The 24646-nt window shown below is 33.0% G+C and overlaps 5 protein-coding genes across 8 annotated transcripts; 1 reads left to right on the forward strand and 4 right to left on the reverse strand.

Moving 5' to 3' along the window:
- Positions 1 to 1772: 1772 nt before the first annotated feature.
- On the reverse strand, positions 1773 to 5898 carry LOC101213656. Its single transcript, XM_004137921.3, has 8 exons — positions 5302 to 5898; positions 4495 to 4950; positions 3633 to 3798; positions 3106 to 3400; positions 2859 to 2931; positions 2608 to 2698; positions 2425 to 2504; positions 1773 to 2324 (listed from the first exon to the last, which is right to left on the reverse strand). The coding sequence occupies exons 1-8, from the start codon at positions 5380 to 5382 to the stop codon at positions 2097 to 2099; spliced, it is 1470 nt and encodes a 489-aa protein (XP_004137969.1). The 5' UTR covers positions 5383 to 5898; the 3' UTR covers positions 1773 to 2096.
- Positions 5899 to 8025: 2127 nt separating this feature from the next.
- On the forward strand, positions 8026 to 9468 carry LOC101213900. Its single transcript, XM_004137922.3, has one exon. It carries the CDS (start codon positions 8026 to 8028, stop codon positions 9466 to 9468), a length of 1443 nt encoding a protein of 480 aa, XP_004137970.1.
- Positions 9469 to 11191: 1723 nt separating this feature from the next.
- Positions 11192 to 14507, reverse strand: LOC101216150 (probable E3 ubiquitin-protein ligase LOG2). Its single transcript, XM_004137769.3, has 3 exons — positions 13705 to 14507; positions 11723 to 12218; positions 11192 to 11618 (listed from the first exon to the last, which is right to left on the reverse strand). Exons 1-3 carry the CDS (start codon positions 14193 to 14195, stop codon positions 11499 to 11501), a joined length of 1107 nt encoding a protein of 368 aa, XP_004137817.1. The 5' UTR covers positions 14196 to 14507; the 3' UTR covers positions 11192 to 11498.
- Positions 14508 to 17946: 3439 nt separating this feature from the next.
- On the reverse strand, positions 17947 to 20803 carry LOC101216393 (V-type proton ATPase subunit G1). Of its 4 annotated transcripts, none has more exons than XM_031883194.1 (5): positions 20623 to 20787; positions 19236 to 19328; positions 18860 to 18960; positions 18590 to 18750; positions 17947 to 18237 (listed from the first exon to the last, which is right to left on the reverse strand). In XM_031883194.1, the coding sequence occupies exons 2-4, from the start codon at positions 19318 to 19320 to the stop codon at positions 18607 to 18609; spliced, it is 330 nt and encodes a 109-aa protein (XP_031739054.1). In that variant the 5' UTR covers positions 19321 to 19328; positions 20623 to 20787; the 3' UTR covers positions 17947 to 18237; positions 18590 to 18606. The 4 variants fall into 4 exon arrangements, with proteins under 4 accessions (XP_031739054.1, XP_031739056.1, XP_004137818.1 ...); XM_031883196.1 differs by lacking the exon at positions 17947 to 18237 and adding an exon at positions 20236 to 20312 and having other exon boundaries at positions 18324 to 18750; positions 20623 to 20766; XM_004137770.3 differs by lacking the exon at positions 17947 to 18237 and having other exon boundaries at positions 18324 to 18750; positions 20623 to 20803.
- A 535-nt stretch (positions 20804 to 21338) lies between these two features.
- Positions 21339 to 23650, reverse strand: LOC101214142 (aquaporin PIP2-5). Its single transcript, XM_004137923.3, has 3 exons — positions 22799 to 23650; positions 21970 to 22406; positions 21339 to 21775 (listed from the first exon to the last, which is right to left on the reverse strand). Exons 1-3 carry the CDS (start codon positions 23106 to 23108, stop codon positions 21650 to 21652), a joined length of 873 nt encoding a protein of 290 aa, XP_004137971.1. The 5' UTR covers positions 23109 to 23650; the 3' UTR covers positions 21339 to 21649.
- Positions 23651 to 24646: the final 996 nt, after the last annotated feature.

Genomic DNA, 24646 nt, shown 5'->3' on the forward strand with positions numbered 1-24646 from the left:
TATGTTTTAGATTTGAATTATATATCTAAACTTTCTAGTAAAAAATAGTGTTGTATATATGTTATAAAAATATGCTTTGTTGTGGGAATTTGTTCGTTGTCATTTATTTATTTTAGTTAATTTTATAATCAATGGGATAAAATTATATATGTGGATTATATATAATCTTGTATAACACAATTGACTAAGATGTTTTTTTAGCACAATAGATATCTACACAGTTAAATAAGACTTATACTAATTAGGTTAAATTCCAACCTTCCATTTGATCACTTGGTTGGAACTCAAAGAAAAAAAAATGAAGTCTCATAACAACTATATTATAAAATTAGATTAAAATACCATTTTGGTGTCTCTATTTTCAAATTTGTTCATTTTTAGTATTTTCACTTAGAGTAAATCTTAAATTTATTCCCTTAAACTTAATTTTAATTGAAATTGATTAAATACTCATAATAATGTTTATAAAAATAACACAATATGTGAATATATTTTAAAATTTTATAGTGAAAATGCTAATAAAAACTTGAAAAATATACAATAAACCTGAGTTATAGTAATAAGAACTAATTAAATTGGGCATTTAAGAGTACATAAACTGAAGTTAAACATAAAAAATGATATTTTAACCTAAAAGATAATTGCAAGCACAACTTGAAAATTAAACCAGAGTTCATTATATATATATATATATTCTTAGATTAGATATAGTTGAAGAGTTTTAGGGATATGGTTTAAGTTTCCAATGATGTTTATAAATTGAGAATCTCAAGACCCTAATTCAAGAGAGAAATATGAGTTTAAAATGTGAATATTGGAACTAATATTAAGATGAACAAGAATGAATGTAATAGGGTACTAGGTATGATTGTAGGGCACTTTTGTTCCTAGGGAAACCACTTGCTTTGGGCACTCACCCCTAACACATTTGACTTTGCCCTAACTTCCTTTTCTTTTTTCCCTTACTTTTCAAGTAAATTAAAACCCTATGAAAAATGGTCAATGGTCTATAGGACATCTCCCTAAATTCGAAAGTTTTTTTTTCTTTTTGGAGAAGTTCAACTTTTTGAAGTCCTAAAACAAAAGGACTTTCAAAAGGAAAGATCTATCAAAATGCACAAAAAGCGAAAAGGTGGAAAAAGTTTTGATTGATTTATATTGAAATTATAGTGCAATGATGTCTACCTTTTTGTGTTAAATTACAAAAAGAAAAGAGAACAAAGTTTACTTTTATGTTTATAAATATGTTATTCATAAAAGTAATGCAGTGAAGATCAACATCTGATCAAATACAATTATAAAATAGTAATAATAACAATTTTGAAAAATATTATTCATATCATTCATCAAGATGGATTCTTTTCATACAGAAATGTTTCGGGACATAAAATATGTGATATTCAATACAATATTAAATCGGTTTTAATTTTATATTTGTATTTATTATGGCTAAGGCAACAAAAATAATAACCAAAGTGAAAATAATTCAAAACTGATGTTTATCAAATATGCTAATGATATTATTACATATATATGTTAAAAAACTTTTATTTCAAATGATTTACTCTATGTACTTTATAACTTGTATTGAATATAAGCTCAATCGTGCAATCCATGATTAATATTTAATGAAATTGGAGGTAAAACTTGTTTATAAACGATAAAGATCTACTAAATTATTACATAATAAAATTTGACACGAGATGGGACCAAGTTGTCATAAGTTTGAAATATAGAATACATGTGGCTAAATTGTTATTTCTGTACAAACATATAAATTTCTTCATTTTGTATGTATAAGTAGAATAGTGGCATTGTCTAATATAGCTTTAAAAGACCCAAATAGGTTTCCAAAATAAACTATATATAAGAATGTATGATAAATTTATATAATATATATAAATTTCCCATCGAAAAATTATTTACATAAATCAGCTATATAGCATCAAGGGGATGAAATACACAAAAGTTGGTAAAGCATATATACAAGACTTGAACTCCATGTCAACGGCTGGGGCAAGGCTTCTGAAGTTCCCATTTGGATATCTTGACCAGGAGGATCGATTTGGCTCGGGCGCAAGGTATCGGGTGCTGTTTCAGACTGCAGTGGGACCTTGAGTTGCCGTTGAAGACCAAGTGGAGGATCTGCTTGCATTGGAGGCATGGTCTGTTGTCAATGATCCATCTGTGGTTTGATGAGTTGATTGATCGAGCCATGGTCTCGTTCGTCGAAGAATTTTTTCAAGAATGGAACTAAGAGCCATTGTAACTCCAAAGCCCGAAAATGTGGCAAGAAGAACAGCTACAATAGCCTGCATGTGAAGCTGTAGATCCAAACAAACGTGATTTACTTGATTGCTTAAATAGTGTATCTCTTCTTCACATTGCTTCAACATTGCTACAGTTTTGGACGTAAATTCTTACCTTTGAGTAGAAAACATGAGAAAAGGCGATCACCAAAGATAACTGGACTGCTGCATAAATCCATATATACTCCTTCAATACTGACAACAAAATTGAATAGTATTAATGAGGATTGATTATCAGAGAAAAAGCATCAGAAAGTACTTTCCGTATAACATATTGAATAAACAAGTTGAGTCTTACCCATTGTTGCTGCAGTCATGGATGCAAGAAGACCAAATATGCAAGAAAATGGAAGAGAAATAGCTAGAGCACTCGATCCCATTTTACCAGCCTGCATAGGTACTGGTATTAGCAATCCGAGCACCCTCGAAAAGAGAAAGACGACCATTCATTAATCCCCACCCATCTATTCATGTTACATTTTTAACGTCATCGTCGATAAAAAAAAATTAACATAACTAGGTAGATAACTAAGAAGAAGACTAGAATACCAGAAGTTGCTCTAGGAAGCCAAAGTAAGCTAGCATGTTGACGATAACGAGAAAAGGAACATCCTGCCAAACCCTGTAGAATTTTCACATAAAAGTTCAGTTTTCAACATAAACACGGAAACAGAATTCGTCTTTCTGCGATCAGGCAAATAGCAAAATCAGGTATATTTGTATGTATAATGTTAAAGAGAACGGATACCCTTTTTCTGGATGCCTTCACATTCCAGTGGAGAAATGGTTTACTTGCCTGTATCTAGTAATGGCAACCGGATTGGCTTCACTTCCTTGGAAGTTGTAGATTTGAACGGCATGCACAGGTAACAGCTCAATCGAAAGATTCTGAACCTCTTGCCTGCACACATCACATATTCTGTTACCTTTAGTGCTAAACCATTTGGTAGCGCATTCTTGGTGAGCCAGAGCAAGTTCACCCTTGCAGTTACATTCCATCTTGAAAGTCTCCGGACTGTTCCCGAACTCAATCAAGCATATTCGACAAACAGCCTCTTCTGAAATATGCTCACCAGTGTCTATATTTTCATCTGAATCATGAAAATAAAGCATGTATTGATAAATTAAGTTCAAAGAAAACAGAGGAATATCTAATTTCTAAACATGCTTCCCCCCAATTAAAATTCCCAACTGAACAGAGTTATTGGAACAATTACACAGTAACCAAGAGTGAAGAAAACATGATTTCCATGGCACTTAAAGAATGGAGAATGAATCTTGTTGATGCGAAAAAACCAAACACAAACCATCTAAGAAATTTACCATTATGATATGTTGGTGATTTAAATGGGGTCAAATGAATCTCTTTGCCAATTTGTGGAGAGATTGGAATCAGACGAACAATATTACCACGTAACAATACACTTCCATCTTTTCTGATCAAAGGTACTGAATGGGATCGATGCATTGACCTTTGAGCCAATTCTCTCTGTAATGTGAGGAATTCTGTAAGAACCAAATAGAAAAACAGTTGGAAGAAAAAAAAAAACGTTGAGCAAAAGGAGGTAAACCATCAAATTGCAATGATCTTAAGAGAGTAGCTTCAGAATGCATTGCAAATAAAAGGTTACATTGATGTCAACTCAACCAGAAAAACTAAGTCCTGTCCGGAAAATGTCAATGGTAACGATCGGAAGACAAAAAGAATACAAAACTTTAATTCAAAACATGAAACCCTGCCTTCACTATCTTCTGACACATGAGAGCTTTTCTCTAAAGTCGCTGCAAAGTGTAAGCATTAAGGCAGAAACAAATGGACAAGCAAAGAATAAAGACCAAAAAAAGGACCACACAGATTTACGTGGTTCAGTAACAGTGTGTAGCTATGTACATCAGAAGAGGGAGAGACCAGATTTATTATTAGAGGTCAAAATACAGATACAGAAGTGTCAACGCGAATACATGGTTTATAAATGATAGCCCTATATACCCTGAGCCAAGAAAGACTTTGTGCTTGGTCATTCGTAGGACTAGATAATAGATTATTCAAAACATCCCATCAATAAGATTGAATGCGGGTGAAAATAGTGCTATAAAAGATAACCATATCTATAATACACGATGTTGCCGCAGTATCCAGTAGTCAATAAACAGTACTAAATCTTAAAAGTGATGGCGTACATACAATTGGGATGGGAGGTTCACTTATGGCCCCTTCATATGAGGATCCTGGATCTGCTGCTCTTTTCAATTTTGGGTTGAAAATTTTTGTAAGCGATGATGACCTCGATATTCTCGGTCTCTGCGATGCAACTACATGAGAAACTTCGCAGGGTATGGTTGGAGACATTTCAACATCTGGCCTTAAATTTGCATGTTGGGAATTCATGTTTGTTCCTTCTGCATTTGATTTGCTTTCAGACGGTGAAGTGCCTGGGGACACTGCAGCAATAGAAAAAGTTGGGGAAGATAGAGGGGAGAAAGCCAGTCTTTTTGAAGAACGGGTTGGAATCTGGGGAAATTTTGATATCTCAGAATATTCCTCAGAGTTCATATCTGCAAGTGGCGGAGCTTCCATAGGATGATTATCAAATTTCTGGTGCAAATTAGGGCACTTGTCTTCAGTTGAATCTCCTCCAGCCTTCAGTTTGAAGCAGAAAATCAGAATGAAACTATTTTGACTTTGAGAAATATACACATAACTCAGAATTTTATGAGCCTGAACTCAAAGAAGAATCAAAGTAACTAATTCTCTCATTCAAAAAGAGCACAAGATAACCAGGCACCATCAATTTCATTGGTTTGATTCAACTTTTTAAGTATGAACCTACAATCACCGATTGCTGTTTCCATGAATTTCTTTACGATAACTCTAAACAAAATTCCAAAACTTACCAAATGTAACTAAAACTAACTGTAATCAGCATTCAATCCTACCAAACACTCAACAAAAGTGAACTCCTAAGAAAACCCGGATAAATTTTGTAAATACCTTGAGATTTGGTCCACCAAACCTGTTCTTCAAAGGGTCTCCACCATCATCTTCAGCTAGATTTTGCTTCCCAGTAGCCATTTTGCATTGAAGAACTTACCTCACGCCAATGGCAGCAACTAGACCAGGATTGCTGAAAACAAAAAAGTGATGGGGTTTCAAGTTTTCTTTGAAACCCTTCAATCTGATAAAACAATAACCCGAAAACATGGAAAAGACAGAGAGAAAGAGAATCAAAATAGGGGTTTTGGTCTATTCCATTGACATTCATATGAATGTTTGCGAAAGCTGGTTTTTTGAGCTATTACAGGTATTTGATATGGTTACATTATCCATTTTCCATTCTTGACGCGGAAAATTAAGCTAATTCAAAAAAAAAAAAAAGAGAGAAGAAAGTGACATGACAACAAACAAAACTAATTACTGGATATAAAGCTTTAATTAACAGAATTATGAAAACCACTTATCTAATCCGTGACGTTTTCTTTAATTAGATAACAATTGACTTTACAACAAAGATGATAATCAAGCAGATAATGTGATACTACCTAGCGAAGGGGTTATACGCTTCTACTCTCTCCAACCTCATCTTCTACGTTGGACTTTGACATTTAAAAGTCATTATACATTTTGAAACGATTGAAAGTGAGGGTAAGCATATCAAAGGTTTTAACGATAAGGTAATCTTTGTGGACAAAATATTTTTTTATTCATTTCTATTCCCTAAAATGTCAGTATATTTAATAATCTTATGTGTATGTTTTATATATATATATAAAAAATGTGACACTGAAGGTTGATGACGAACAATATATATATATATGGTAGAGATAGTGTATGTGCAAAGTAGGTGAAATACATACTGTCTGTAACCACAAATATGTGTTCACATACCTTAGTTATGCTACACAAAAATACAGTGTACAACTATAAACTACACAAAACACTATCATAACCAATATATATCATCAATTTTTATTTTAAATATTATGTATATAAAAGATGAATTTTATTTTTCAGAAATAGAAATTGATACGAACAAAAATAAAAAATTATTAAACTATGGAAGGAAGGAAACCTAACAATAAGGAGAAAACGATATTAAGAAAATATAATTTGTTACATTTGAGAGTATTTTGGTTTTATGGTTTTTTTTAAGATATACCTATAATCAACCAATACTAAATATTAGGGAGAATTACCTAATTAGTCCATTTAGACCAGGATTCGGCCCATTTCTTCAGATATTATTTGGGCTTTTATAACTGATAAAAGCCCAATCCTTCCCAAAGTATTGGGCTTTGTTGCTAAGCTCTCGTCCCATACACTTGTTTATCCACTTCTTTAAAAGCTTTTATAGTAGTAATAATAATTATTATTATTAATTGTACAAAGTATTTGTAGTTTGGTTTAGGTTTTAATTGTGCACTCAAACTATGAAATTTCTCACTTTAATTCGAATTCAATATTGCTGGGAGTTTAACCGTGTTTGAACCATAATTAAATAACATTTGAACTTGAGGGACCAAAAAGACACAAATATCAAACATGAACCAAAAGTGCATTTTGTTTATTTTTTATAGATAAGTAAATATAATTTTAAAAGATAAACAAGAATGTAGATTAAATTAAAGATAGCACAAGAAATAAATCTATTTACCATACATAACCAAACAAGTTTAACTAACAAAAGAGATTTGATAAATTTAGCTATATTTTATAAATAGTTTAAAAATTATGAAAAATGACTTTTAAAAAATAAAACGAAGATATTTACTAAAACAATTTGAAAAAGAAAAAAAAAAAGGTCACATCACCACCCTAAAAAATACCACCATTGGACCTAATATATTTGGTGATGGTTTAGATCTACCCATTTAACTAGAACTAAATTTAAGCAGGATCTACCAATATGAAAACTAAGATTAGATAGTAAAATTGAATAATTAAAGATATGAAGTATTTAAAATGTTGTAAGTAAAAGAAAGTAGTTTTAAATGAAGTAAAAAGGTTGCAGTAATTGTTAGAAAAGAAAAGGTGATAATATTGAGTACAATAATTGATTGTTTAATGTGATGAGAGCTACTTTGTACTGTGTGTCTCCCAACAAAGCTTTTGCATCCCAATAATTTAGGTCCCACCCTCTTCTAATCTCAAAATCCATCCGTTCATTTATTGACACGTGTACTATTACTTCTACATCTTAGAATATCTCCTCCTGCCACGTAATACCCAGAGTGGCACACCATTCCGTTATTTCACACTATTAATACCACCACTCGATTTAGATCTACTTCCATTCTTCTTCTTCTCCTTCTTCTTCACTCTCGAAGCCCTACGACTGAGTATTGATTTTCAAATTCGATCTCGATCTTCAGTTTCTTTGCTCTGGGAAGTCGATTTTTTAACAATGTGATGTAGTTTTCTTTCTCAATCATGGTTTGATTTTCGTTCTTCAACGATGGTGATTTGGGACGGGAAAATGATTCGGAGGATGAGGATTCCGATGAGGGTTTGGTTAATTTTTCAAAAATCTATGGGGCTCCTCGTGGGTGGAAATCACACATCTTCCAGGTTTTGTACTCGCTAATTCTTTCCTTCAATCTGGTTTTTGATTCTCTCTGTTATTGTTATTTTGAGGAATTGTTTCCTATTTGCTACGTCTTTCACGACGTTGAACGTTGAACGAACTCTGAGCGGGGATTGGGAGTGGACATTGAAGAAATGAATTTGAAGGCTGTGAAATGGCAGATCATTCATGGGGCATTGGCCAGGCGTATTGTTGTTCGAATTTTCCTTCTCGCCTTGGCTGTTTCGGCTGTTCCTTTGTTGCATATTTTTATGGGGGCTGATTTTGGAGTGATTCCGTCGGTGATCTTTCGCGATTGTGCTGTGAAGTATGGTGATGTGGAAGCGAAAGTTTCTCGAGGATCGTATATGTTTCAAGGTCATTTTCTGAATTCAATTTGGGTGCCATTTGTAGCGATGCACTGTGAGGAGTATAAGAATCTGACGACTAATGTCGTTGCGGAGTTAATGGAGAAGAAACTTTTGAATCATACTGCTAAATCTCTGTGCGTTGGAGAGGGATCGGGATCTGCCGTTTTGGCACTGAGGGACATAGGATTCAGTGATGTTATCGGTGTTGGTCAACACCGATTTTTCTCTCTAAGGAGAAAACAATTCGTTTACGAACTGGACTTTAAGAGTGGATACTTTGATTTTGTTTTCTCTAGAGATCTAGACAGGTATTCAGTCCCTGCACTTTTGGTGCTCGAGATCGAGCGTGTGCTTCGGCCTGGTGGAATTGGGGCCGTTATTGTGTCCACGAGTGAGTCAATGCCAAATAATTTGATTAGAGCTGCGACCCCAGTTTCATCTTTGCTGAAAACTTCCACTGTGATGCATGTTGGCCATGTTAACAACTTAACTCTGGTTGTATTTAAGAAGAAATTCGAAGAATATCGCCATTTGGAGGAGCCTCGCCTATCGTCTGAATGTCGCTCTCTGACAAGGAACAAGCCTTTGATTCCAAAACTGGAGCCTCTTGTGAAGGAAAGACCTGTGGGATTTGACAAAAAGTTGTCTTATTTACCAAAGTTTGTTGATGTTTCCAGTGGGAAAAGGTTGATATACGTTAATATTGGAACAGGGAAACGCTTGAATCACACAAACACAGACTGGTTTCCACCTTCCTATCCTGTGGCACGCAGAGATTTTAATGTTTATTTTGTTGATCATGACATGTCTTCTCTCGCCACCCATATTCATAACCCCGGAGTCACGTTTGTTTATCATCCCGCCCTAGCAGGAACTGATCAGACAACAGATAGCGACGATGCTGCCGATGACGAAGATGAAGAACCTTACATTGACGACGAGTTTGATTTTCTGTCTTGGTTCAAGGAAACTGTGCAGCATTCCGATTTCGTCGTCTTGAAGATGGATGCAGGGAAGGAAGAACTGAAGTTTCTGTCAGATTTATTCGAAAGTGGGGTTATTTGTTGGGTGGATGAGGTGTTTCTGAGCTGCAGAGATGGAGTTGATGAAGAAGATGGTGATCTGAAGAAAAGAGAATGTACGGATTTGTACAAGGATTTGAGGAACAGTGGTGTTTATGTCCATCAATGGTTTCTCGATGCTGTTCCTTCATCCATGAAAATCTGAAGTTGTTTACTTTGGTTCATGGTTGGTAAGTAAAAATGCTGATGAGTTGCTATGTGGTTGAGCGCTCAATTAGACTTATAATAACCAACCACTTCGTTTACTATTTTCTGCTTTTGACTTTTTTCAAGTATTGAAGCAATGAACTGAATCTGCATGGTTTTTGTTTAGAATAAAGAACTCTTGTATGAGTTTGCTTTATGATGGTTGGTGGTGTTGTTGATGCATTCAATATTTTAATATGATTATATGAGTTGATGAATTTCTTAGGTCTCCTACTTTTGATTTATATTATATTGTTAATCATAGTCATGATGTGTTTGCACCGACAATGGGGAGTTTTATTAGTGCCTCTAATGTATGATGTGACATGAATTATACATTATTAATATTAGGTGTATGATATACTTCCAAATCCAATAATGAGTGACCGATTTAATTGGTTTGATAGGAAATCACATTCTCTATCATTGCCGGAGATGTCGAATATTATTTCTAGTACTATGGTTTCTTCAATTGTTGTTGATTAGTAGTGCGAGTTAAAGTAATACTCCACTCATCTTTCCATTTAGTTGAATAAAACAAAAGTTTAACATGATTAAGAGTTGAGAGTAGAAAATTTTAAATAGAAACCAATCAACTCTTGACATGGCCTTTCTCTTGATAATCATCACTGCATCAAAACAGAAATATTATTACCTTTTAATTTGTATTTGATATATGCTTTGTTCTCACGTAAGTTTGTTTTAAATTTTGATTTTAAAATTCAAAGCTTTATTTAAAAATGATGAAGAATAAAGCAAAATGAAAAAGTGGATGTGGAAGTTTAATTTTTGATTAAATTATAAGTTTAGTATCTGATCTTATATCTACTTAATTACTACCCTTTAAAAGAAAGTTTTTTTTAAAAAAATACAAAAAAAAAAAAAAATCATCAAAATATTTATAAAATATTAAAGAAAAAAGTTTAGTTCTATCAATCATATGACAAATGCACTTATAGACACTTATAAGTCTTCGGATTGATTGAGAAATTTTGCATATTTTATAGACACTTATAAGTGTTCGGATTGATTGAAAATTTTTGCATATTTTGTAAATATTCACGAGTTTTCATCGTTTGATGTTGGAAGAAACTTCAGGAGTTGCCACCAACTGTTGCACGTTACCAAAGGAAGAAGAGAACAACACAACTTTGTTTGTTGTCTTTGTTGCCTGCTTGGAAGTAAAATACATCAAAGAGAGTGATATCATTGCAAAGACAAAATACAATGAATAGATCTAAAGAAAGACGGCAAGAGAGGAGGAAGAAGACGATAAGAAAAGAAGAGTCCCGAGATCACAAAGGAAGAAAAATATATTTTAAAAGGTTCGATAAACAGTGACATTATTTCATTTATTCTTTTTGTAACGCATCATTATGAGTGACATTGAGGAAAGAACCTCAACCATTGAAAAGGCATAATGAATGTGGCGTTGATTGTACAAGTTGACTTGCCAGTGCGGGTAGAGATGGTAAGTACATTAATCAAGTCCAATTAGCTTAGCATATCGTATACAACGTCCACAATTGTCGAGTTAACTTTGATGTTGGAATAGAAATCTTAGACACTTCGAAGGTGTAAAGACGAGAATGGACATACTAATATACATATACCAATACCAATACCAATACCAATACCAAGATGCTAGAAGTGATTAAACAAAAAGAAAAAATGGCAAAGGATTTGAAGTCAAACAAAACGTGGCTCAGCTCAAGTATATATAGTAGAGATAAATTCTAGAGACACTTCCGATGATGAGAATACAGGCACAACTGTTTACAATTTCCTTCTTTCTTTTTCTTCTTCCATTGCACAATCTCACAATGTGCTGACAATAAGCTTAGAGCTTTCCTTTCTTGATTATTTAGAACATGTAGAAAATTCGGGGGAAATAAAATCAATTCAGATGATGCAAAAAAAAAAAGAAATGCAATAAACACAGTGCTGTACAGAGTTTGCTTCAATGGCGGTATAACAATAGTACCATTTTTAACTTTCTTCTGGCCCATTGCTGACCCTTATCTCTAAGAGCCTATCCACAGGTTGTCTGCAAATCGGGCATCGATTCGTCTGGAACCTCAGTACCTTAGCACAACCACTACACATACACTGCCAACAAAAAGAGAACAAGTTAATCATCCTGAAGATGTGATTGTAGTGAGCTCAGATGCATCCTGGACAGATTAAACTATGAAAGAGAACGTTGTTGTTACCATGTGTCGGCAGGGAAGGACAGTCGTGTCCCGTGGCTCTGACAAGCAAATGACACATTCCTTTCCAGGGTCATTTCCATCAACATCTCCCTCAACTGAATTGCCAATGCCATATATCTCCTGTAGTTCATATCTCATACCATTGACCCACAGGATTTGTTTCAACACTCTTACCTGATATTCACCTTTATCTTTCTCAAACACTGCTTGTGTTATCTGAGAATTCATGGGATCAGGTACCGGGGTACCATCTGGGCCAGTTTGGGTGTCTGTGGAAGCTTCAGCTTTTACGACTAGTGGATAGACATCGGTGTCATTCACTTTCAAAAACTCAGACTCTTCAAACTTTGAGAAATCTATTCCTGTTCCAGAAGGTTGTCTGAACTTCTGTCCAAGCCCTTGCTCGAAATGAACGGTTATTGGTTGAAAAATGTCTTCTTTTACAGGGGTCAAGTTACAATCTTCACCTTCTTTCGCAAAGAAGAAGATGGTGATACTGTTTCAAGATAAGAGAGACTCAGATTCTCATGCTAGCAGATCTCAAATAAAAGAAACAAGAAATTTAATTGTAAAAACATCATGACAACCACAGGAAAAGTACCCCATCGTGAAGGATCAAGTAAATAACTAAATAGAATAAAATTGAACAATTGACAGCACTAAGATGACAGATGCTAAAAAAAAGAAAGAAAAACAGAAAAGCGATCTAAAGAATGTTTTCAAATGCTCTTAAGGCTTATCCCCTAAGGTTTGTCTCAAGGATCTTTGGTTCAGAGACTTGAGCTACCTCTAATTCATAAGATGCTCAGACTAATGCCTTCATGAAAATCGAGAATGCATCAAGAATTGGAAGACTTATGGACTATAACAATAGTTAAAATAATAACACCAGTTTATTGTCCTATTTATAAGTCAACTTACATGTGTGTCATACTAATACAACATGGGCTTGGAATACATTTCATTATATTACTTTCACTAAGACTTGAAGGAGCCCCATGAAAATGAAAGGTTAAGGAAAGACCAAACACTCGACCCCTTCAGAATAGTGATAGTGATAGTAGGAAGGAGTAAGAACCTTTGCTTTAAAAAGTGATGATGAACGTAAAATCTTTTATGTGGCCATGATTCACGGTTTACAAACATATGATTTCATTTATGATTCTGTGTATGAACTTCAGCCTCGCCACTGAAAACAAGACCTTAAGACTACTAAATAAGCCTTATAAAAAATTGCCTCTAATCAAACTCATAAGCAAGCGAAAGGAAAGGACTGTCCACATTTTCCATCTTTTGATTTTTGGTGAGTTGAGGAGGGAGCGGGATGGCAATCAATAAGTTAAGGTTTAATAAACGATTGTAGGTGAATACAACCTATAATAGCAGCATAATCAACAAATTCCTATAAGTCAACTTGAACATAGCTCAGATAATCACAAGGCCGCAGGTTCAAATCCCCTTCCCTGATGCACAGAGATTTAAAAGAAAAAACCAACAACAAACACCTACAGTCTTGATTAAGGTGTGTTAAAATTCAAGCCCAAAAGCTAGCATTCACAACAATATACACCTGAAGTTGAGTCAGTTTAGTTCCAAGGAGTTAAACATCTCAATCGTCTCTAACCGTAGGGAAAATTCTCCTTTTCACCACCTCAGAGAACTGCTGCTTCACAATTTTAATCATTAAACATCTATGAAAAACAAGAGAACACGACTTGTTCCAATCATTTTTAACAAGCATGGAAGGTTTCTTGAAATCTACATCAAAACACACAAGGCTATAATTCTTTAAGCAAAATAAACCATGCAAGACTTGTTCAACCACTTTGCTCCTCAGTATCAGAAAAACAAAAAACAAATAAAATCAGACCGAACAATTCTAAAAACCCATCAAATACCTTCAATTAACAATCACAGATACAAAAAAATAATAATAATAAATATAAAAAAAAAAGCTCCCAAGATTAGAACAAAACACAAACCTCCCAGCAACGGTGGCATCGAACGTGAACGATACAAGGAATTGCCCCGGATTTTCTTCATCAGGTTCAACCTTAAGAGTTTCCTTCTTGAGATTAACATCATTCCGTATAGTAACCGCCTTCTGATGCTCTACATAGGGCGTTTGAGGCGGCATAGGAGGGCCATAAGGGTATCTCCCACCGACCCAATGAGCAGGATCCATCTGGGGATGACCTCCACGATGGTGATGATCGTAAGGCGCCGGTAGAGGCATCGGCATGGATGGGGGTGGACCAGGTGGCGGTGGAAAGTAGCCAGGATACTGGTAATACGGCGGGGGATGATTGGGATGGTTGGGGTATTGAGTTGGGTAAGGCGTAGCGGCAGCGAAAACGTATCGATTACTTGTAATTTCGGGTTGGGGTGGTGGAGGAGGTGGGGGAGTAGGGTGATTCCGGCGAGTACCGTGTCTTCTACGGGCATTGGAACCGGAGCTGCCAATGTTACCCATGGGGGTGAATATGTGGTAAAAGGGAAGGGGAATCTGAGAAGAGAAAGGAAAGGGAGAAGAAGGGGAATGAAAAGAGGAGGAAGAAGAAGAAGAAGAAGAAGATATAGAAGGGAAGGGTGAAATTGGGAGGAAATGACAGAGGAAAGGGGTAAGGAAAATGGGAAAAGAACAGAGAAGAGAGAGAAAGGGGGAGGGGAATGGAGGTTGGGTGGCGACTATAATGGGGATTGCGTAAAGCTCCACCCAGAAAAACCATCCATTTCAGGATGGGAAGGTCATGACTCTCTTAAACTGAGCTGTTCTTTCTCTCTCTTTTCCTTTTCCTTTTCCTTTTCCTTTTTCTTTTTTTAAATAATCAAATCAAAGCTAACCCAAAATATGCTTTTTTTATATTTATATATTTATCTCAATTAACTATTTACATTTTATGCTAAATATTTTGCATATTTCGTCCATTTTTTCAATTTTCCTTTGTTTTATGATTTCTTTTTTTGTAAAGGATAATTTGTCAAATTAGTGATATTATCTAATTATTATTTATAATTAGAAGGTAGGAGAGTTAATCGGTTAACTTTTAACATCGTTAGTATAAGTATTATGGTAATTGAGTTGTGGTCGTAAAATAAGTTAATTTTTATTGCATTGGTGACATGGTTTCCTATAAGAGTGTAACAAAAGCTTAAAAAGATTGAAACAACCTGAGTTGATTTACTGATTTGCTTCAATTGTTTTAGTATAGACTTAAAACAATTTTGGTTTGTATTTGGACCAAAACAATCACCTAGATAAATGAAGGTGAGGTAATTATCCATAGTGGTTTTTCAAGAAGTAAAAACAATAACAAAATAGTTATCAAATGCCGATGATAAATTTAAATTCATATTTATTATATCGAACAATATACAAATTATTATAAATCATTATATATATTTATAAGTCCTTGTAAATATTTTATTCCTTTATTAATTTAAGATTTCATGAATGATGATGTAAACTATCTTGATTGATTTGTACTTATTTTTGACACCGTCTTCTAAAATAATCCAAAATGAATACAAAGACTTTAATATTTCAAAAAATTAATTTTGATGTTAAAAATTTTCATTAGATTTTTACAATATCTTACCCCTAAATATAATATTAAACATAAAAGTATTGTAAATGTAAATTAGGACTAACCTTGCTTTTTGACTACAAATCTCACTTTCTCTGCCATCTTTCTTAAATATTTTATCACTAATATTTTATTGTTCTTATTTTTCAATTCATACTTTTACTACATATATATATAAGGAATTCTAGTGGAAACAAATCGAATTAGGTTAAATTGAGGAGTATTTTAAAATCAACCCGAACTTTCGAGTTAGTAGAGTTGACAACCCAAATGACCTTAGAAATATTTGCAATCTAGTCCAACCCTAAAATTGTAGATTGAGTTTGGTTATCAAGTTGTATAATTTTTTTTCATTTCTAATATTTGTTAAATTAAAAAAACATGATAACATCACGTCCATAAATCTACATATCAAAAAAACATCCCTAGAATACAATATTAATCCAATAATACTTAACGAAAAGTTTGAGAACGTCTAGTATTACTTAAAGAAGAGTCAAATATGAACCAAATTTCTAATCTATTTTTAAAAAAAACATTCTAAACATCATAGTGTAAAACTTAATATAAATGTATATAATATCATTAATTCATATTAGATCTGGGATAAACTAAAATTTTCAAACCTCAATCCTAGACTCAACCCGACCCTAAAAAACTTTCAACTTAATCAAAATTTTAAAATAACTCAATTAAACTTTTATAATATGAATAGAAAAGTGTAGGTTATTCAAGTTATTGTAAGGGTAAATTTAAAATGAAAATGATAGTATGATATGGATTAGAATGATAGAGAATTTAAAAAGAAAAAAAAAAGGGAAAGTGGGAAGAAAAAAAGAGTGGTAATAAGAAAAAGGAAATTATGCGTTTTTCCACTAATGAAATTATGTCTGTTCAAAATAAAGAAACAAATTTGTTATACCCTACCAACCCATACCCATTTTTCTTTTTTAAATAAACAAAATTATTGTCTTTATGCACCACACTAACCCCATTATATATATATATATATATATATATATGAAGGATAGTTTGCTTCTACTATATTCATATATCAATCATTCTCTCCTTTCTCTATTTAATAAATAAAAAAGAAATAACTCTTTTTCCTCTTTAATCCCACCAAACAAATTTTTATATTTTCTTTTTAATACCACGAATCTACACATGTGAAAAAAATTTAATAGAATGTGTAAATAAATTGGACCCATTCAGTATTTGTAAATAGAAATATAATGTGTTTTTAATTAATCTCACATAGTACAAATTGAATATATATGTAAGTATTTGGTACTTACACTTAGTTTTAATCGTAAGAAATATATATATACATCATACTGATTTTTAAAATTTTATTTTAATGGCGATAAAAAAATTACTAAATATAATTTAATTTTTTAAAAGTAATTAGTAGATATCTATATTAAGAATTGATTAATATGGACATAACACAAAATTGACACAAAAACTTTGTTGAAGTTGGAGTAAAAAAGGAGGTCAAAATTAGAAAAATGTTAAAATAATACGAGTTTAGATTAAGAAAATACCCCTACACTAAACACTAAAACACAATAAAAGTAATTAATCTTCCGACTCCTAATTTTAAATCTAATATATTCTAAGCATGTTTGAAACAGAACTAATTAATAATTTGTGTTAAATTAAAAATACTAAATAAACAGAAACTTAAAAATCCTATGGACTAATTTTTTAATAGAACAATAGGATAACAGAACGAGACCATGACTCATGAAAATTTGAAATATTTTAAGAGTAAATTTTGAAGTCACGATGAATAATTAATAAGTAATTTTTTATATAAAAAAAAAGTTTAAATTTAGTGATAGTATATATATTAGATTAGATTATAAAAAAATGGGAATGGAATGATGGAAACGTGTAGGGAATGTGGAGTAGGGTAACTGTGCTTTATTCGGCGAATAAATATGATTTCACGCAACACCGATTAGCTTCTCCATTTTGGACGGATCCATTTTTCATTTTAAATTCACTTTTATATTCATACTTATCTCTTCATATATATATACACACACACACATTATTTATTTTATGAGTCTTTGGTCCAAAGAATGTAACCTTAAACATATAGTCGGAATAAAAACAGTTCAAGAACAAAATGAAGAGAAGTCAACAAAAGAAGAAACTAATATATACATGCATATTGGTTTTGAGCTTGGTCTCCTAGACTTTTACTGATTGCACCAAATTTCAATTTGAACTTTACGAAATTCCTACTCATTTTTATAGTTAACCCATGTTTGAATTCCTATGTTCACAATTTTTTAAAACAAATAAAATGACCATCATTGTTTTCAAAAATGGTCTACTTCATGAGTTTTTCAAAATTGTTTCTAAAACGAGAATACCAAACACATTTTAATTATTTTTTTCTTTTTTTTCTTTATGAAAATCAAGAACCAAACGGTGTCTAATATTTAGTTAGTTTTCAGAATTTAAATTGATTTTGAAAACATTCATAACACAAACAAAGAAATTTATAGGTAAGAAGGGGCGTTTATAACTTAAAATTTAAAAGACTTAGAGAAAAAAAAAATCAAAGGGTTATGAAAAAATTAAAACCAACAACATACAAATAAAGGTATGCTGTATACTTTATTTAATTTCAATTTGACCTCTCCACCTCGATAATTCAATTCAATCTTCCCCCAATTTTACAATGAAAATTGGTAATGTCAAATTTTCATTTTTGCAAAACTAAAAAGCAGATGGAAATTTTTTGAAACTTTCAACACATGGAAGACAAAATTGAAACAAATTGAATGAAGGGTGTGTAATTAATTTAGTCTAAAATTACCATAAACTTCAACTAAAATCTGAGTCCAAATGAGGTTGGACCCAACAGTTCTCCTCCAATCTATTCATCTTCTGATATTTATTCCTGGATGCCTAAAATAATCACCAAGCAAATCAATCAAGACAACAACATAAATTGAGCATTTCATAAACATTGAATATAAAAAAGCCAAGCTCAATAGACAAGCCGACAAGATATTAATTAACATTTCAAAGATGGATTTGTTCAATCCCCCACCCTATAATTATTAGAGTTGAAAAGGAAATTAATTAATTAGCACTAAACATTGAATGGAATCATATATTATTCAAAAGAGTGCAAATCTGCAAAATACTGACTGATCCATACAAAGGAAAGGATTCATCTCCATAATACACATGCAGTTTAAGCCGTTTCCAGGCACCACAAAAAGAATAACATAATTTAGAGGTTCTTACGGCAAACCTTTATGATCAAGAAGCTCAATTTTTCACGGATGTCACATGCTTCAGGAGCATGTTCACAACATCTGGTGAAATTCTAGCAGACTCTTCTTTCAGGTGATAAATCTTTTCATCTGTCTCGATTTCAAGCCGCTTAACATTAGCTCCTGAGTCTCCGCTACTCTATATGATCAAGGAGGGGGCAGAGTTAGCAGATATATTCCAAAATCTCTGGATGATTTTTCCATAAAAAGGACAAAGTGTGCATGTTTGTAATAGTTCCTATACTAACCTCAGCAAGTTTTCTTTGGAAATCAGACTCGACTTGGGCACGATATGCAGCAATTTCCTTTTCAGCCTCTTCTTTGGCTTGTTTCAGTCTAGCCAATTTTGCTAAAAGGAAAGGAAAATCAAGTCGTTGAGTTATAAATTATGTTTAACTTTACAGATTCGTAATGTAATGAGGAACAGGTAGATCAATAGAAGGAAAATAGGATTTGATAATGATCCATCTTGATATTTCATAAAGTCAGTGTCAAGCAAATTATGAACTGAACTCTGGAACTACATGCCATTCGAGGAAATCAACATATTTGGACCAAATTAAGACTTTACATGCCTGTGAATGTTAAAAAAATAACAAAACCAAAAATAAAGGGTAAGCTTACCATTTCTGGCAGCATTGACAATGTGTTGAGCTTCTTGCTCCGCAGCAAGCAATTGTTGGATACCACCTTGACTCCTAGTTGCCATATTCTCCCCTACAAAAGAAAATGATTTTTGTGAAGAAATTAAGTAAAAGAAGGTAGTGGAAACTCAGCAAAATGACATCCTGATCAGAAACTGCGATGCTAAATGTGATTAATTTATCTCTGATGTGATCATGAATCATGATTTGTTAAATCAAGCCAATTTCTTAACCAAAGTGTTAGTAGCAGCAATCGTAATGGAGCGTGTTTTTTTTAGTACAACAGATTGAGGGGCGATGGGAGATTGAGCCTCCCACCACTAAGATGCAAAGTCATGACAATTACCGTCAACTATGCTCACTTCAACATCATGTCATGTTTTAATATTCAAGGCTTCGATACCTATGGCTAAGATTCCAACTTCCATAAAACCCACGAGGCTTGTACCTTAGGCTAATGGAGCCTTACTCAACTTAGAAATGAAAACAATTCATAAATCTTAACGCTTTAAGTGGGTGGTACTTCAAAAGGTAGTTGGCTCAAGAGTCTTTCCAAACATCGTTAAGACTATTTTAGTTTCGTCTCATTTTAATTTAGTGAAACCTAAAACTAGTCTATAAAATTTAAATTATAGTTTATCACCTAATCAACACACTAATTTTAGTCCGACCTCTTATTCCTTAATCATGGTCATATCATTAACCATAACAACCGAAGATAAAAGCACATGAAAATGATTGAATTTTTCCTCACCTTAGGTTTCAAAACCAAGTCAACTTAGAAATTTGATGCACCGGAATACAAAACAACCTCTATCCATAAACTCAACCCAAACCTAGTTCACCAAAAGATTACTCTACAACAAATCTTTTAAAATCGTAAATAGATTGTGTACATCAGAAGTAAGACTGAACTTAAAAACTTCAGAAAAATCAAATAAATCTCAAGTTTGAAATTCCCAAATCCAACACTTAATTACACTATCCAGATGCAGCTTCCTTGACCTGGCGGAAGCGGATGCAGATCGAATAAGTGTCGATTCGTCAAACTGCAAATCTAATAAAACAAAGAGATCACCCTAAAAGAAACTTCTGATATCAATCAATCCAAAGAGAACAGGAAACACAAAACAAAAGGATGCGGAAACACAGATCTCATCAGTGACCAGGCGTACACCAATATCGGAGAAACAAAACAGAGAGAAAGAAATCGGCAATCAAAGAAGTAGAAGAATCAATCACACGGAAGAGAAAAGCAAAGCGATGAAGAAGATGAAACGAGCATAGATTCAGATTCCAACAGAGGAGATCATGACAAGGATTAGTTAGGGGGAGAGTGAGGAAATAGAAGTTAGAGAGATGGTTACCTGAAGATCGGAGAATTTGCGGGTGCGAAGAAATTGGAAGATTCAGAGGAAATCGGGATCGGAGTGATGAAGAAAAAAAGAGGGAGGAAGAGGAGTTATGTGGTGAGGTGGATTTTTGGTTTTATCTTTTTTTAAGGGAGCAAAAACGACGTGGTCGCGAGGAACACGATTCTTCTTTTGTTGTAGTGGGAATTTACTGTTTTCCCAATAAAGTTTTTAATCCCATCAGGAATATCTTAAATTATAAATTTATTTCTTATAACTTTTAATTAAACTGAATTTTCAAATATTAATTTCATACAAAGTCCTCACAAACTTTTTAAGGTTGATTGTATTATTGAATTTGTACTTTCAATGGTATAGTTAAATAATTATAAAAAAAACTCTAGAGTTATTTTGGACCATTAAATCTTACTATTTGTTCTACATGAATGACAGAATTTTAGATATTATCATTGAATTTGTTTGATAACCAAGTATCTTTAAACTATATATATATATAAGTGATGGTTCCCAAAATTTATAATAAGAGAGTTACCAAACAAAAGAGAAATTGTTTTGAGGAGAAAGTTATTTACATTTCTCAATAAGAAAAAGAAATTTGTAACTCCAATTTGTGAATTATTATATCATTACCCTGATTTGTTTAGGGATTTCTACTTACTCACAATGTGAATTACATAACATCTATATTGAATACAAAGAAAGCCGTGAAATATCAAACAACAGATACAAATGGTTAAGTTGGTGAGAAACCATGTCTTTGAAAACTAAAATTATTCATCCATTGGTACAACAATTTATCTAGCAATTCACTACCCAAAATTACAAAATCATATGTTTATACAAAGAATTCACTTACAATTCTTTGAACACTTCTGTTCTACCTTTCTACTTGGGGAGGGAAAAAGATTATATAATTTATAAAAGAAAAAAAAAATACTCTTCTTACAATTTGTATTCTTCTCTACTACTCAAAAAAGAGATAATAGCGTGATTTAAAAAAATGTAAGTTATGTCTATGATTTTAGAAGCGAGTTGGCGGTGAGCTTCTAAAAGATCCGATTGCTTTCACGGCGGAGGCTCGAAGAACATATTGATAATACATTGCAGCAATTGTTGATCCAATTAGTGGCCCAACCCAAAAAATCCACTGCAATATTATCAAACACAACCTATTTTTAAGTTCATATATATTCATAATCAACCATCCTAATATACGCTAAAAAACAATCTTCCATCCTAAACTTTCATGAAAAATAACAATCTAGTTCATAAATGTTAACCGATAACAATTTAGTTCATATATCAAAGGGAAGAAAGAAGAAAGAGAGTGTGGATACATACATGATCTTTCCAAACTTTATGATTGTTGATGATGACGGCAGGACCGAAGCTTCGAGCAGGGTTAATGCCAGTGCCGGTGACGGGAATGGTGGCGAGGTGAACAATGAAGACAGCAAAGCCAATGGGGAGTGGAGCCAAGACAGGAACATGGGAATCTCTAGCATTGCGTTTGGGATCAGTGGCGGAGAAGACAGTATACAGAAGAATAAAGGTGCCCATAATCTCAACAGCAAGGCCAGTGCCTCGGCTATAACCATCAACGAGCTGGTTAGCGCCACCGCCATAGTGGTTGTAATGATCTCGCTGCAATGTCTTGACTAAGGCGCACCCGCACAGGGCCCCTATGCACTGAGCTATGATGTAGAGCAAGGCTCGGACCAACGATATCTTTCTTGTTAAAAACATTCCGAATGTCACTGCTGGATTTATGTGCCCTCCTGCCATTTTTTACCCATCCATCAACCAATTTCATCCTTCTAAATAAATTCTACACTAAATTACCCATTCCTTTTACTTCAAATGTAATTTTGTATTTGTTGATGAAAGATCAAACTAATACATATAACTTTAAACGTTACAACAATGAAAGATCAAAGACCTATAAAATATTTTTAATGAAGTTTACAAAAAATATATAAAGTTCGAATACCTTTTGAACACAGAATTGAAAAATGTTTAGTTTGAGCTTCAACAAATTCCATAAATTTTAGCTCTAAACTTGAAAAATAAGTTGTGGTGACTAATAATTAGTTTGCTTAATTATTTTAAATCTTAATAATTTCCAATGTAATCATATTAAATGGTGTAATTTTCAGATGAAGAACTTTACCAGAGATACCGGCGGTGCAGTAGACGAGGACGAAGATCATACCCCCGAAGACCCACGAGATTCCGACGGGACCAACTCCGGCGCATACATTCCCGCCGTTGATCGGGTCCATCTGGCTATTGTTTCCGATCACCGTCAAAACGACGACGTACAGAAACAACAGAGTCGCCACAAACTCAGCGATGATAGCTCTGTAAAACGACCATTTCCCGAGCTCCTCCATGTCGATCATCGGCGCCGGCAGCGGATCAAAATAGTCTTTCCTCGACGCCGCCCCCCGACCTCCGATTTCGATGTCGCTGGTCGCCATTGCTGCAGGATCTCAGTGAATGTGAATGTGAAGTGAGTGAAATTTTTGTAAGGGGTTGGATTGTGAGTTTGGGAATGGGGAAATTTGGAGATGGATATTTGAATGATAGATGAGATATAAGTGATTTTGTTGACATCCAAACACTTCTTTGGTTTCGTCTGTGTTAATCCGCATCTCTCTATGAAGGAATTTGTGGTTCGTTCGTTTGAATTGAAATTTGAAAATTTCCGCCACAAGATGATTTCTCTCCAAATTTAGTCTTAGGATTAGAATGAGAGCGATTACCAGAGAACCATTTGTCCATCCCCTTTCTCTCAATTATTATTACATTACTCCTATTTTATTTATTTTTTATTTAATACATATTAAATTTAAGATTTATTAAAAATTTAGACACTAAAGTTAAAATAAGAATTAAAGTTTGAGTAAATTTATAGTATAGGAACTATTCAATTTGTTTTAAAAAATATACTTCACAACCAAACCAAACTTTTTTTAAAAAATTGAACATAAATTGTTACTTTAAATCATATTATACGATCCGGACCAAAAATTATATGGTAACTTTTAGGAATATTTAAAAGAAAAAAATTGTTACAGCTTAACATTTTTCAAAGTTATGATTAAGTGTTATATTTATTTGTTATTGAAAACAACTTTTCCTAAAGAAATTATTTCTTATACTCTCTAAAATCATTTGCTTTGTTACCCACCATTCATAAAAAAAGAGTGTATTGTATTATATTGAAATCCAAATAAAAAACAATAAACAATGTAAATTAGCAAGAGAAAATTCATAAATAAAACACTAAATTGCTTGCTTCCCATCTCATCATATGTTATTGCACCCTTTCATACCATTTTGAACTAAGTAAACTTACTTAATTTTATCATATTTTAAATTACTAAATCAAATACCATATGCAAAAAGACCATATTATTTCCCAAATAAACTCTACACTCTACCTTATTGATCTTAATATGTTGAAATTTAACTTCTTGTTTCTTTTGTTTGATTAACTTTTGAAAATTGTTAATACAATGAGTTGATTTCTTTTATTTGATCGACCTTTTAAAATTTGTTAATAACATTGTATGTTGACTTATTCATTTTGTACGTTGAATTGATCATTGGCTTTTGAATTGATCATTGGCTTTTTGATTGACCTTTTAAAATTTGTTAATAACATTGTATGTTAACTTATTCATTTTGTACGTTGAATTAATCATTGACTTTATCGATCTTTCATCAAGCTATTGCTGTTTAGTATTAGTGTTAATAACTTTAGGGTTTATTAGTATTAATTTTAATAACTTTAGGGTTTAGGGTTTATACAATGTATAGTTATCCATAATTTAGCTGGATTGGATCTAGCTAATGACCAAAAATATAAATAAAATTAAAGTATAGTATGTTAAGTAATGAGTAGTAATCAACCGACACAATTTTAAAAGACAAATTAAAATCATGCATAACACGTGCACTGCACGCTGCACCACAATAAAATAATTTTTTAAAAAATGGGATTAAGGCAAAT

The sequence above is a fragment of the Cucumis sativus genome, chromosome 3 (genome assembly GCF_000004075.3).
Source record: "Cucumis sativus cultivar 9930 chromosome 3, Cucumber_9930_V3, whole genome shotgun sequence".
Taxonomy (NCBI): domain Eukaryota; kingdom Viridiplantae; phylum Streptophyta; class Magnoliopsida; order Cucurbitales; family Cucurbitaceae; genus Cucumis; species Cucumis sativus.